Below are 12,688 nucleotides of genomic sequence, written 5' to 3'. Positions count from 1 at the left end.
TGTTAGTGGTACGTACTAGTTTTGAATCCAATAACTCCAAACAAACTCAAGTATTAAAGAGAAGAAAATTCGGTATGGCTTATTAGGTGACAGATGCAGTCAGGTCCTAAACAGAGAATCAAGACAAAAATGTACAAAAGAGCAGCTGGTGTACTAAATATCAACACACTAGTCAAGGGAGAATTAATGGAGGAGAGCTAGAAAACAGGGGAAATAAAGCACCTACAACTGCAGGCTTTCCTTGGAGTAGCATTAAAGACACTGGTTTTGCATCTTCTCCACTTCTACAAGTCTACTACCATAACATATGTCTTCCCATCCGAAACAAACTACGGCTCCATTTTCTTTTTTAAAGTAGATTTATAGGCCAAAATAGTGTCTAAATTCTCCATGATTCTGAATTCGAGAACATGGGTTTTGGTGGTTCTCAAGTTCTCCACATGTTTTTGTTAATCTTTTTTTTCTTTGTAACTGCATCTTTCTATTGCACCCACAATTTGATTGCAAAGGCCTCGTTCAATTCACAACAGTACTACTTCAACAGTGAAGTGCATTATGGAAGAAATAATAGGGAGGAATTTGTTCAAAAACAAGATAAAATTGTCTTGTTTTTGGAGAAGTTCAGAGTTCTATCGGGACTTCAAAGCTTCCAATCTCACAAATTAAGAAATGGCCATTTTGCATATCTTCCTCCATCCTCATCACCTTCACCGGCACTCGCATGGACTCCAGCTCCGGCGGTGCACACTCACCGACACGCGCAACCGCCGTTGCATTATCACTCTTCGTCCTCGAGAGGTCATAAAATACAGAAAGAACACAAAGGAAAAGGCATGAAAGATAGAAGAATCTTGAGTGCAGTATTAGCGTCAGTTGGGGTTACCTCTATACTGTGTGCAATTGGGCTCTTCTTTTGCTGCAGGAAATTCAAGAAACAGCAAAAACGGAGGACCAAAAGAAGTGTATCAATGAACACAACCGAAGCAAGAAACAAAGGCAAATCAAAGTTTGCCACATCCCAAAGCTCAGTAAAAAAGGTGAGTTCAGATCCAGGCCCTGACCTTTTTTACCTCGATTCTTTAGAAACTGCATTAAACCAAAAACATGGTTGCATGAATCCAAATTTCGATCCGGGAAAAACGGCTTTTGCTCGAAACATGTCAAATTGTTCACATGACGAGAATGAAGAATCTGATAACAGAGTTGTGCATTCTTGTTCTGTTGTGGAAATTACTACTGTGCATGAAATTTCTGAGTCGGTCGAGTATAAAAATGAGGACCTTCACTTTTCACACGGTGAAAGATTGATTACTGAAGAACAAATTCATGGATTTGATGATGAAATTATCATTGAAGAATCTGATTCTTCTGATGATGAATCTTTCCATTCTTTCTGCAATTCATGTTCGCCACAAGTGAGAAATTCCAATACATCAGCCTGTAGCATTTCCGAACTTTTTGAAGCTCCTTCTCAAGATGACCAAAATAAAGAATCACTCATTCTTATATCTTCAGAGATTTCGCACTCTAATCCCATTTTATCAGCCCCATGTTCCCCCCTGCAGCCGCCACCACCGCCCCCGCCGCCACCACCTTCAGTGCCATTCATGCACGTTTCTTCATCTCCTTCCTTAAAAGCAAAATCCAACATTAAATCGTCCACATTGACGAATTTTTCGTACTCCAAAGCTCCAAAAACAAGTCCTCCACCGCCATCGGCACCATCCCTTTCGAAAGGGAACACTAACAATCCTCTCAAAATTCCACCTCCTCCACCTTCCCAGCTCAATCAACGTATGCCGTCAGGAAAATATGGCTCGCCATTACCGAAGCTCAAACCACTCCACTGGGACAAAGTTCGAGCTACGCCAGATCGATCAACGGTGTGGGACAAGCTTCGGTCAAGCTCGTTTGAGTAAGACACTACTCTAGAAACTAAGTCAAAGTTCTATATAACTTCACTGATTTTGCTTAAGTTGTTTATGATCATGAAACATGACAGATTTGATGAGGAAATGATTGAGTCACTTTTCGGGTACAACCTCCAAAATACCATCAAGATGGGTGAAGCAAAAAGCAAAACTCCATCACCGAGCAAGCATGTCCTCGACCCTAAAAGATTACATAACATAACTATACTTTCTAAAGCACTGAACGTCACTGCAGCACAAGTATGCGGAGCGCTAATCCGAGGTATGAAAATTTAAGTTTTTTCATTCATATATGAGGGAAAAAACATTGAAAGAGAAACAACAAATATGTAACATAAGTGGAGAGAACATAATTTATTTGGGATCTTATTTAAAACATGGAAGTCACATATCTCCACAATTATGAGATATTATCCACTTTGAGTCTAAGGCTTTGTTTTTGGACTTTACTCAAAAAAGTAAAGTACCAATTAAGATATCATTTCCACCATTATTCTCATGATGTGGCCTCTCCTCAAGCTTTGTCCATCATCCTATCGAGGTCACTCCTCTTCACCACATTAGGGCGCACACCTTACATTAAATACCGGGAGCATCACCTACCTCGAGAACTTATCAAGGATTTTTACCGAGATCCCTTACATCTTTCGTTTAAGTATCCGATGATTCCACCCGCATGGGTCTGATACCACTTGTTGAAACATGAAAATTACATGGATGATATTGTCCATTTTGAGTTTAAGCTCTCATGGCTTTGTTTTTGGACATCACCCAAAAGGTCTCGTACCAATGGAGATATCATCTCATCTTATTAACACATGATTTTCCTCCTGATCTTCCAATGTGGGTCTTTGGTTATATTCCCAACAGGGGATGGTCTGTCGTTGCAAGATTTAGAAACACTTTCAAAGATGGTTCCAACTAAGGAAGAAGAGGCTAAGCTCTCAAACTACAGAGGAGATGTTCTTGAATTAGGATCAGCTGAGAAATTAGTGAAGGAGATGCTCAAGATACCATTTGCATTTGCAAGAATAGAGGCTATGCTATACCGAGAGACTTTTGAAGATGAGGTCTTTCATCTCATAAAATCTTTCTCAATGCTCGAGGTAATACAAAAGAACCAATCTCCAACATATTAGTATTATCTTTATGAATTTATAAATTTTGTTCTATATTAGGAGGCGTGCAAGGAACTAAGATCGAGCCGACTCTTCCTAAAACTACTTGAGGCTGTTCTCAAAACAGGAAACAGAATGAACATTGGAACGACAAGGGGAGGCGCCAAAGCTTTCAAGCTTGACGCCCTTCTTAAACTTGCTGATGTAAAGGGAACAGATGGAAAAACTACACTACTTCATTTTGTCGTCCAAGAAATCATGCGGTCAGAGGGATTACGAGTATCAGAAAGCATAATGGGCAGAATCAATATGAGAAGCAACACTTCAAACATCGAAGATAAGGAAGAAAAATACAGGAAAATGGGCTTAGATCTTGTCTCCGGTTTAAGCACCGAGCTATGCAATGTCAAAAAAACAGCAACAATAGACTTGGATGTTCTTGCAAGTTCGGTCACAAATTTATCTGAAAGAATGCGTGAACTGCAACAGTTGGTTCAAAAGGACATGATAATGGAAGAAACAAAGGGTAACTTTGTTATTTCGATGAGATCATTCTTGAAGTATGCAAAAACGAAGGTGAAAGAAGTGCAACAAGATGAGAATAGAGTCTCGTTACATGTTAAAGAAATCACCGAATATTTTCATGGAAACGTAAGCAAAGACGAATTGAACCCACTTCGTATTTTTGTAATTGTAAGAGATTTTTTGTGTACGTTAGATAATGTGTGCAAGGAACTGAGGAGCTCGAAAACACCTCGAGGTCCTAACCCTTTATCTGTATTCTGATAGAGTAGAAGAAGATCATGGCTTGGTTTGTCCATAGTATTTTGTGTGCCATATATATTCTATGATTGTTAGCATCTTCAAAAATATGTATTTGAATTTTATCAGCCGACAAATACATTTATAGCTGCTATCCCGATCATCTTAACTTTACGTACGTGTTTAGAATTTGCAACCATATTTAATGTTAGCCGCTAGTGTGTGGATTGGTGAGTGATTTTAAATGTTTGCAGTGCTTCGCGGAGATTTCGGAGGATGCCAGTAAATATCTATTTATTGGCTTGGTATGGTATGGAAGCTGGATTTACTCGCCCCTGCCTCCTACTACAAGTTCGGTTAAAATCAGCTCCATCGTTTCCGATTAGATGGATTTTTTTTTTTTAATATCAATGGGCATTACATGAAAATTATATAACGGGTTTTGGTAATTTCATTTCAAGTGAACAGAACAGAACAGAATATAACATATAATATAATAATCATATAATATAATGGTCTTGTCCAATGTTAAAAATATAATGGATTTTGCATTCACCTCCTCCATATTTGACACGACTTGGATATAAAAATTATGATGTTTATTTGAGTCCAGTGAAAAAAATTAGTTTGATAGATGCTATAGTAATGTCCTCATTCACTCAACACATGACATGTGTATTGAGTGAATAAAAATATAAATCTTTTATGAAATGATCATAATAAAAAATAACATACCAGACGACGTACTTATTTAATCAAAAATCAAATCAATCAAACAGAATTATGATCGATTATTTCAGTAAGTGGGAATAATTATAGTATCATCGATCTATTTGTTACGTGTATAAATTGTAAAAATTAAATTATAATCTGTTTAGGTAATAATAATAATAATAATAATAAAACAAACAAACAAACAAAAACATTTTTGCCGGGGTTATTTGCGCTTTATTACAAATTATTATTATTATTTTTAAATTATTCGTATTATTATTTAATTAAAACCCATCTTGATTCGAACAGAAAACTTCGAGAAACAGAAGCGGAGGAAGAGATCAAATAATTTGCATTGCTATCCATGGTATTTTTCGCGGCAATATATTCCGTTTAAATTACTCTCGAACATCCCCATTTGCTTGATACTTTGTTTTTGTGAAAATGGGAGAACGGAACTTGCTTGCTAAGTGTTTGATTAATTGCCTATGCAATTTTTTGTGCTGTTTTGCTTGATTTTAAACTCATTGTTCTATCTGCAGGGGAAATTATCCTTCATGCGTGCACTAACTTTGGCTGCTGCTAGCTCAGGGGTTCTCTCTTTCACTACTTCCTCAAATTCTGGCGAGGCTCCTTTTATTCATTCGACTTGTATAAATCGTTGTTATGCCTCTCAGTTGTTGATGATATTTTGTCCGTTGCGATAAGGTGGACGAGCATCAAGTTTACTAAAATTTTTGAGATTTTATTTTACCCATTTGTCTGTAAATGCCCATGGGGTTTTTCTAGAAACATCTGTATTGATTTTTATTGCAACTTGGCATGTGCTTAAGTTGAGATTTGGGCTTTTAAGTTGGGTTTGCAGATGCCTTTGTATTTGGGATATCCGGTGGTGCACGTGCTCGTGTAATCTCTTACTTGAATTATTACAGTGCTCTTTTTTCTCCGGTTTTTGGGGAACATTTTTGGATGGCTAGTGCTAATCAGTTGTTCCTTTTCTTTAAGGGAGTGAATAAGGTTCCTGTCAAGTTTGTATGTCCATCTCCGGGAATTCCTCTGTGATTTTTGTGTAGGACCTTAAGGTTTGGTTATGATAATGAATAGTGATACAATGGAAGCTTGTTCCCCTAAACCGTGCGTTGTTTACCTCGTTTTTAGTGTCTTTGACCTTGTTCCCCTGTGACAAAAATGTTTAAACATCTTTTTGTAATTTTACCTTTTGGAAATCGTAAAGCTGCTTGCAAAACTGTTATCAGCACATTAACGTGATGTTTTGTGCTATGCAGAAGATATTGCTGTATTATGTAGGATTTGTCTGAATTTTCCAAGTGTTTTTTAATTCTCTTCTATTCATCATTTATGAGTATTATTTAATCTATTGCAGAAAAATTACTGTCAGTTTCACTTGTACCGCCGTCTGACTCCTTAACATGGCCTTGGAGAACTATGCAAGTGAACAGCTTTCACGAATTTACGGCATTGAATCCTTCACAACATGGTAGACATTGTATTTTAATCATATTTTTCTTAATGTCTATTTTGTGGGATCTGTAATTAGCGTGTGCACCATCTTTTTTGTTTCCTGTTTCTTTTGTATATTAGTACCACTTAAGTTCCTGAATAAATAGCACATCTTTGCAGGTTTTCTTCCTCTATTTTTTTCCATTCCAAATGCATTTCCAGGTGCTGACATAAGCAAAAGTGCCACTAATGCTGGAGATTGTCCCAGACGATCTTGCAACTGTTTCAGTGCAGATACTATTCCTAATGCTGCGGCAAAGGTTGGTCCTGCTGTTGTGAATTTGTCAGTACCACAAGGTATGCTTTCTTATTTTTTTATGGAATTATTTTAATCCACAGCACAGCGTATCATAAAATCTATTGTTAAAGATTAGTTTTTGGCAGGTTTTAGTGGGATGACTATGGGTAAAAGTGTGGGATCAGGAACTATAATTGATGAGGATGGTACTATCTTGACTTGTGCTCATGTAGTAGTTGATTTCCAAGGATTAAGATCTTCATCCAAGGGAAAGGTCTGTGCCAGTGCATCCCTGTTATGCATGGAATGTTATACAGGTGAATATATAATATAATTTATCAATCATTTTAGCAGGTTGAGGTAACGTTGCAAGATGGTCGCACATTTGAGGGCACAGTAGTGAATGCTGATTTACATTCAGACATAGCGTTGGTGAAAATCAAATCTAAAACTCTACTTCCGACTGCAAAACTTGGCTCCTCAAGTAAGCTTCGCCCTGGGGACTTGGTGGTAGCTATGGGTTGTCCCCTTACTCTTCAAAATACTGTAACTGCAGGTATTGTAAGGTAATTAGGTCTTAAAGGGCTTGAACTTTCATTACCTCTAACATCTGCTATTTGTTTTAGATGCCACTTAACACTATCAAATTGGATTCAAAGCTTTGAATTATTTAAATGTATGTACTAACTAATGAAGTGGACTATATATATGGAAGTATAATTTCTTTCGTTATGCCTGATGCTATATTTACCATGGCATTTAGTTGTGTTGATCGCAAGAGCAGTGACTTAGGTCTAGGGGGCTTCCGAAGAGAATACTTACAGACTGACTGTGCCATTAATGAGGTAAAAAGTTCTTTGTCCTACACTTCCTTTAAAGAAATTAATGTTTTTAATCTCCCTTTCATCCCATATTTCATATTTGGGAGCATTCTGGTCAGGCGAGCCCATGATCGGAGAGTTTTGTTACTGTGAATGTGTACTAATAGGCACTAATGTTTGTCATCTCAATATAGTTTGCAAAATTACATGGTTATAATTTGGAGGTTTGGGTTTCTCTTTGTGCTGAGTGCTGAAGGATGGTTTAAAATGCAAGTGTTGTCTGTGGTTTTTTCAATGGGGTGAAGTTGTATTTTCCCGAACAAGTTACAGTCATAATGTCATTGCATTTTCCAAATGGTATTATCATGTATGAGCATATTCTATGTGGAGGTTGTTGATGAAATCTCCTTCTATATGTCTTCAATTATTGTAAGAATAATTTTTCTGTTGGGTTTAACATCCTGTAACGTGGGAACTAGTGTCATTAATGCTCAATATTTAATTTTGTGGCAAGATGGATCACACATAACTTACTCCATTCAGCTAGCAGAAACCTTGCTATAAATCACTTGTCTTCTTTGCACCCGTTATTGTTAGAATAAAGAGGTTTGTTATTCTAGGACCCTTTCCTTTCTTTTGTGTGACTGCAGGGTAATTCTGGAGGACCTCTAGTTAATGTTTATGGAGAAATTGTTGGTGTCAATATCATGAAAGTATTGGGGGCTGATGGATTGAATTTTGCTGTACCAATTGACTCTGTCTCCACAATAATCAAGCACTTCAAAAGAAACGGGTGAGTATACTTCCATTTATCTCCAGTTTATAACTCACTCCAAGAACACAAGCACTGACAGAAATTCTGAATCCATTGTGTTCTCTTTGTTCTCTCACTAATATCCTCTTTCCTCAGCTTGTATCAAGATCTTTTCTAGATTCTCTTGGAAATTCCTCAATTTTTTAGGTTGAAGGAACCTCTCTTGATTCCTTAACCGTATGCTATTGGATAGTTATTGAACTTTTAAAGATACCAGCTCATCCTTTTTCCCTTTTCTCATTCCTTGCAGTATGGTAGTAGACTTTTACAAACACGGTCTTTGTGTATTCCTTTAACTTGTGTTGCTTTTACCCTAGTAAACTGATTTCATTTGGCTTCAAGTAAAAGATTGTGGCTGTAGGTCTCCTACCCTTGGGTGTGTGGGGAACATTAAACGTTGACTTACTCTGTTACGCCACCACTTTAGGAACTTGTTAAAATGTTCTGATTCTGATTTTTTATTTGTTTGTTAAATGTAGGAGAGTTGTTCGAACGTGGCTGGGACTGAAAATGATTGATCTCAATGACATGATCACGGCACAACTTAAGGACAACAATCCCGCTTTTCCAAATGTAAATAAGGGTCTTCTTGTATCTGTGGTAAGATTTTAATCAGATGTATGAAATTCTATTTTGTGGTGGTGTGGTGGAGTGAGGGCTGGAGTGATCAATTTTTCTTCCCTTCAGGATGGGCTTGAGGACGTAAGTTCATTATGCCTTAGCAGATTTCTAAGGAATTAACAGACAATATCAACGAATACCAATGTGTTGGATGATTTTCTTTGAGAAATTCTAATATTGGTGATATTCATTATCTTTAATCGATGAAGAAATATAAAACTTGGTAATTTGTCAATCTGAGACGCACAATATTCAATTTGTCTATATTAAAATTATATACAGCTGAGACTTGGGGTTTAAATATTAGTGTGTTTTCATGTTGGTGAGATTTTCGTCTGTCCTCTCGTTTGTATTTGTTAACTACCATGCTAAGACCCGCACTTTTAGATAGAGATAAACCAAACTGTTCCTTTGGATCGAGATTATCCTTTACTTTTGCTCTACTTTTCCCTGCAACTTGTGTCAGTTCCTCTCCCTTTGTTACGTGCTGCATCAGCAACTGTAATATATGGAGTCAAAAATGTGAGATTTACTTTCTATCCTTTGATTCTAGACCATGATATGTAATTGTTGTTATTTTAATATTTTTATTATTTTGCTTTATGGTGACGACCAATAGTAAAGGGGAATGTCATCCGTTTTCCGAAAAACTGATAAATAATTTAGATCCTTTCACATATATTCGCTTAACTGATTGCATTAAGAATGTTTCTGCATTGGCTAAGGTAGATGTTACATAGTTCAGTTTGATTCATCTGATAGTTGTTGCAATGGAGGCACAGAGTAAAGGTTCCACCTTCTGAAATGACACAGTTTCACTCAGTAGTTCTCTGGAAAAAGAAAGAATGATGGAAATATTTATTTTTCAGGTATCACCAGGTTCTCCAGCTGATCGTGCTGGATTTCGTCCTGGGGATGTTGTTGTCGAATTTGGGGGAAAGCCGGTCGGAAGCATCAAGGAGGTATTTGTGTTTTGAGTAGATCAGTGATTTCATTAAAAATGAACCCAGTGGTCTGTTAGCAGGGTTAATTTGGGATTTGTAGCACCCATGGTACTTGATCTGATAATATCTCGTGAGTGTCAATCATATGAAAATTTTTCTTTGAAATACGTGAATTTTTCTGTGCTTAAATTGAGCCTATAAGTTATAATAGTTTACAGCTTCACGAGGAGATGGTCGTGTGGTGCCTGTCAATGTGCCTTGAGAATGGATGCAACAAATATATATATATATTTTTTTTATAATCAAATTGATCAGGTCCTCTTCCTTTTTTGTGTGTGTGTAGGTGATCGAGATAATGGGAGACAAAGTTGGAAAGCCATTTATTGCTGTTGTGAAGAGAGCGAATGATACTACTACAACTTTGACCGTCATTCCTGAAGAAGCTGATCCGGATATGTGAACCATACTTGTCATCTTATCCAGTTTTCGTTTCTAATATGGAAATATTTTTATTTTCTTCTTGTGGCAAGAATGGGCATCAGAGTCCCTATATTTTTATTTTGAACAAATGGGCTGGACGATTTTAGCATGATCTCGCTACCTTGTAGATAACAAAAGACAGAGAGAGAGAGAGATTTCCTAGCATACTGATGAACACTTCGTATCATATATTAAATTCTTACACCATACCTCTTTTTTATGTTTTTGCTGCATTAGAGTACAAACTGAAAACACCGAGTAAATCAATTAGTTTCTGAAATTACTTTTATAAATGACTGAATTAAAATAACATTCACAAATATGTTCAAGTATAACCAAAAATGAAATAAAATTGTGGGCAAGGATTTCATCAGTCAGACTAAATTGAAAGAGTCAGCAATAGTGTAAAATTGTGATTTAAATTCGGGCCAAACAGATTCTGGCGACTGGGCATTCAAAGTGAACAACCTTCCCTTTCGGACACAGCAAACTGCAACGTTGTGGCGATGAAACGTTGGACTCTCAACCTCAAATTCCAGCTCATAAAAATTCACTCCTTCCACTGAATCTTGTCTCAAACTCGAAGCTATCAAAGTACCCTTCACCACACTTGCTCTGTTCCGCCCTGTAATCGTCCCCACTATGGCTTCTCCCACCTCCTCCGCCCCTCCAAATGTTTCGATTCTGCCAAACAATTTGCCAAGCATTCTTTTAGAAAACGATAAAACAATTAAGTGAAGCAAAATATACGCATGACAACAAATTATCAATGAGTAATCGGTACTCACGAGAAGTCGAGTGAAACCGGCGCAACAATGACGCTGATGTTGAGCTCTCCTGTGGACCCAGGTGGTCCAAACGCCACAACCGGCTCATTTACAGAGCGTGACCGCCGCCCCACACTGCCTAGAGGTGGTGGATCCATTAATCTTTCTGCCTTCTCCGCAGCTCGATATGCTACTGTCTGATCACCCAACCAACTCTCCGGATAGATGAATTCTGTTTCAATAATACCCTATTTGTTGTTGGCAAATTGGTTGGAACACGAATTATAATATAAGTGGATAGTTATGGGTTAAATGCTAATAAAACGAAATATGTCTAATGTAATAAATAGTCTTAGGCACGAGTTTAATTAATTATAGACTGCACGATTATCTATCAATATGAACTCCACACGAAAATCATATAAAGAGTAGATTTATTGTCAAGGTTTATATATATGGACTCAATTTAAAAAATAATACTTTAAATATAAAAATATTAAAATTTAAAAAATAATACTTTAAATATAAAAATATTATTAATATTTTTATATTTAAAGAAAGAACACAAAATTGACTCAATGAGAGCTTTTATCATCATCGGATGAAACCTTAGCATTTCTCATTCATATTATAGGTCGGTTGATCTTATCGGAATTCACTATTATTGACAACAATTTTTCAAAAAAAAAAAAAAAAAAGTTCAGAAAAATCTCAAACAAATTCACAGCTGAAGTGTAGATTCGTTAGATTCAAATTTAAGATTTATATCTTACAACTTTCGATTTTAGCCGTAAAAGCTTAAAAAATTCAAATACATAATGTAAGTTGAGAAAAGGGAAGAGAGGATCAAAAAGTAAGTACGATTACACCGCAACCAGAATAAGAATAGCTTAATTCACTCACCAAATCCCAGATTTGTATCTATATATCGGCTGTAGCCTCGAACAGGATAGAGCGCGTCGAGCTTTAGATGCCGAGCTTCCTCCGGAAAGAAGCTCAGAAAAAAACTCGTAATGCCGCCGAAATTGGCGCCGACACTCAGCAGAGAAGCGGCGGAAACTCCAGAGATTAGCCGCCGTCGGAACACCGATTGGAGTGGCCTGAATTGGTCAGCCGGCGGCGGCTGAAAGCTTCTTTCGCCGTCGTTGGAAGATTGGGCCATGTGAATCCGGCGATGAGAATCGAATTCGCATGTCCGCCAGAGGTTCAGGTGAATGGATATTATTTTCATTTTCTTTTTACCAAAGTAATCATATTTCATTTTTGAAAATGTATACAGAATATTTTATCTATTTCAAAAAAATATGTCTGATATATAAATATATGTATATAAAAAATTTGTTTTTAGAAGTTAAGATATTGAATTTGTTATATATTAATTTGGAAAATAATTTGTTACAAATGATTTTAAATTTAAAAACATTAAATTTTGTCTCAAATTCAAGATATGTTATATTTATTTTTTTAAGTAAGTTTGGATTTTACTATCCGATTTCGGTGGTTCATATTCCTCTGGTGCTGCGAGCGTGTGCTACTATATAATACAATCACAACTATTATGGACTCAAGCTAGCTATGTAGGGTTTTTTGGTTACCATAAAAAAAAAAAAAGGGGGGGTTTCTTGTTATTAGATTGTACGATGGAATCCAACACATTATTCTTGCATTAATGAATCTGCCACATAAATTACCAGCAACCTGGCCAGATTAGGAGCCATAATATTCTTGTATCAGATTTGACCCTTAAAATTAAACATGTGGGTATCAATAACGCTCAAACCACCAACTTATGCCTGCCCTTTTTATTCACTTCTTTCTTCTTACATATATATATATATCCTCATAGACAACTTCATTACAAGTAAATCATATTCTATATTTAAAGTTCACTAAAGAAGCCAAGGAGACAAGGCGGCAAGAATGTGCATCAGAGTTCAAAAGTTTTGTGACCGGTGAA

General features: G+C 36.6%; 3 protein-coding genes across 9 annotated transcripts; 2 read left to right on the top strand and 1 right to left on the bottom strand.

The window, feature by feature from the left end:
* The first annotated feature begins 38 nt into the window (after positions 1-38).
* LOC140960316 (formin-like protein 11) lies at positions 39-3,977 on the top strand. Its single transcript, XM_073418545.1, has 4 exons — positions 39-1,915; positions 2,003-2,193; positions 2,802-3,037; positions 3,110-3,977. The coding sequence occupies exons 1-4, from the start codon at positions 411-413 to the stop codon at positions 3,833-3,835; spliced, it is 2,658 nt and encodes an 885-aa protein (XP_073274646.1). The 5' UTR covers positions 39-410; the 3' UTR covers positions 3,836-3,977.
* A 784-nt stretch (positions 3,978-4,761) lies between these two features.
* LOC140959222 (putative protease Do-like 14) lies at positions 4,762-10,142 on the top strand. Of its 7 annotated transcripts, none has more exons than XM_073417084.1 (11): positions 4,762-4,892; positions 5,068-5,149; positions 5,925-6,023; positions 6,167-6,343; positions 6,431-6,558; positions 6,636-6,850; positions 7,048-7,129; positions 7,756-7,898; positions 8,399-8,519; positions 9,410-9,502; positions 9,828-10,142. In XM_073417084.1, the coding sequence occupies exons 1-11, from the start codon at positions 4,890-4,892 to the stop codon at positions 9,942-9,944; spliced, it is 1,260 nt and encodes a 419-aa protein (XP_073273185.1). In that variant the 5' UTR covers positions 4,762-4,889; the 3' UTR covers positions 9,945-10,142. The 7 variants fall into 7 exon arrangements, 6 of the variants coding, with proteins under 6 accessions (XP_073273185.1, XP_073273181.1, XP_073273183.1 ...); XM_073417080.1 differs by having other exon boundaries at positions 5,068-5,176; XM_073417082.1 differs by having other exon boundaries at positions 5,910-6,023; positions 9,828-10,141.
* A 164-nt stretch (positions 10,143-10,306) lies between these two features.
* Positions 10,307-11,989, bottom strand: LOC140959221 (psbP domain-containing protein 7, chloroplastic-like). The gene is made up of 3 exons (XM_073417079.1): positions 11,635-11,989; positions 10,753-10,963; positions 10,307-10,648 (listed from the first exon to the last, which is right to left on the bottom strand). Exons 1-3 carry the CDS (start codon positions 11,960-11,962, stop codon positions 10,339-10,341), a joined length of 849 nt encoding a protein of 282 aa, XP_073273180.1. The 5' UTR covers positions 11,963-11,989; the 3' UTR covers positions 10,307-10,338.
* Positions 11,990-12,688: the final 699 nt, after the last annotated feature.

Source organism: Primulina huaijiensis, chromosome 15 (assembly GCF_012295235.1).
Source record: "Primulina huaijiensis isolate GDHJ02 chromosome 15, ASM1229523v2, whole genome shotgun sequence".
NCBI lineage: Eukaryota > Viridiplantae > Streptophyta > Magnoliopsida > Lamiales > Gesneriaceae > Primulina > Primulina huaijiensis.
This window is presented reverse-complemented; position numbering and strand designations above follow the sequence as displayed.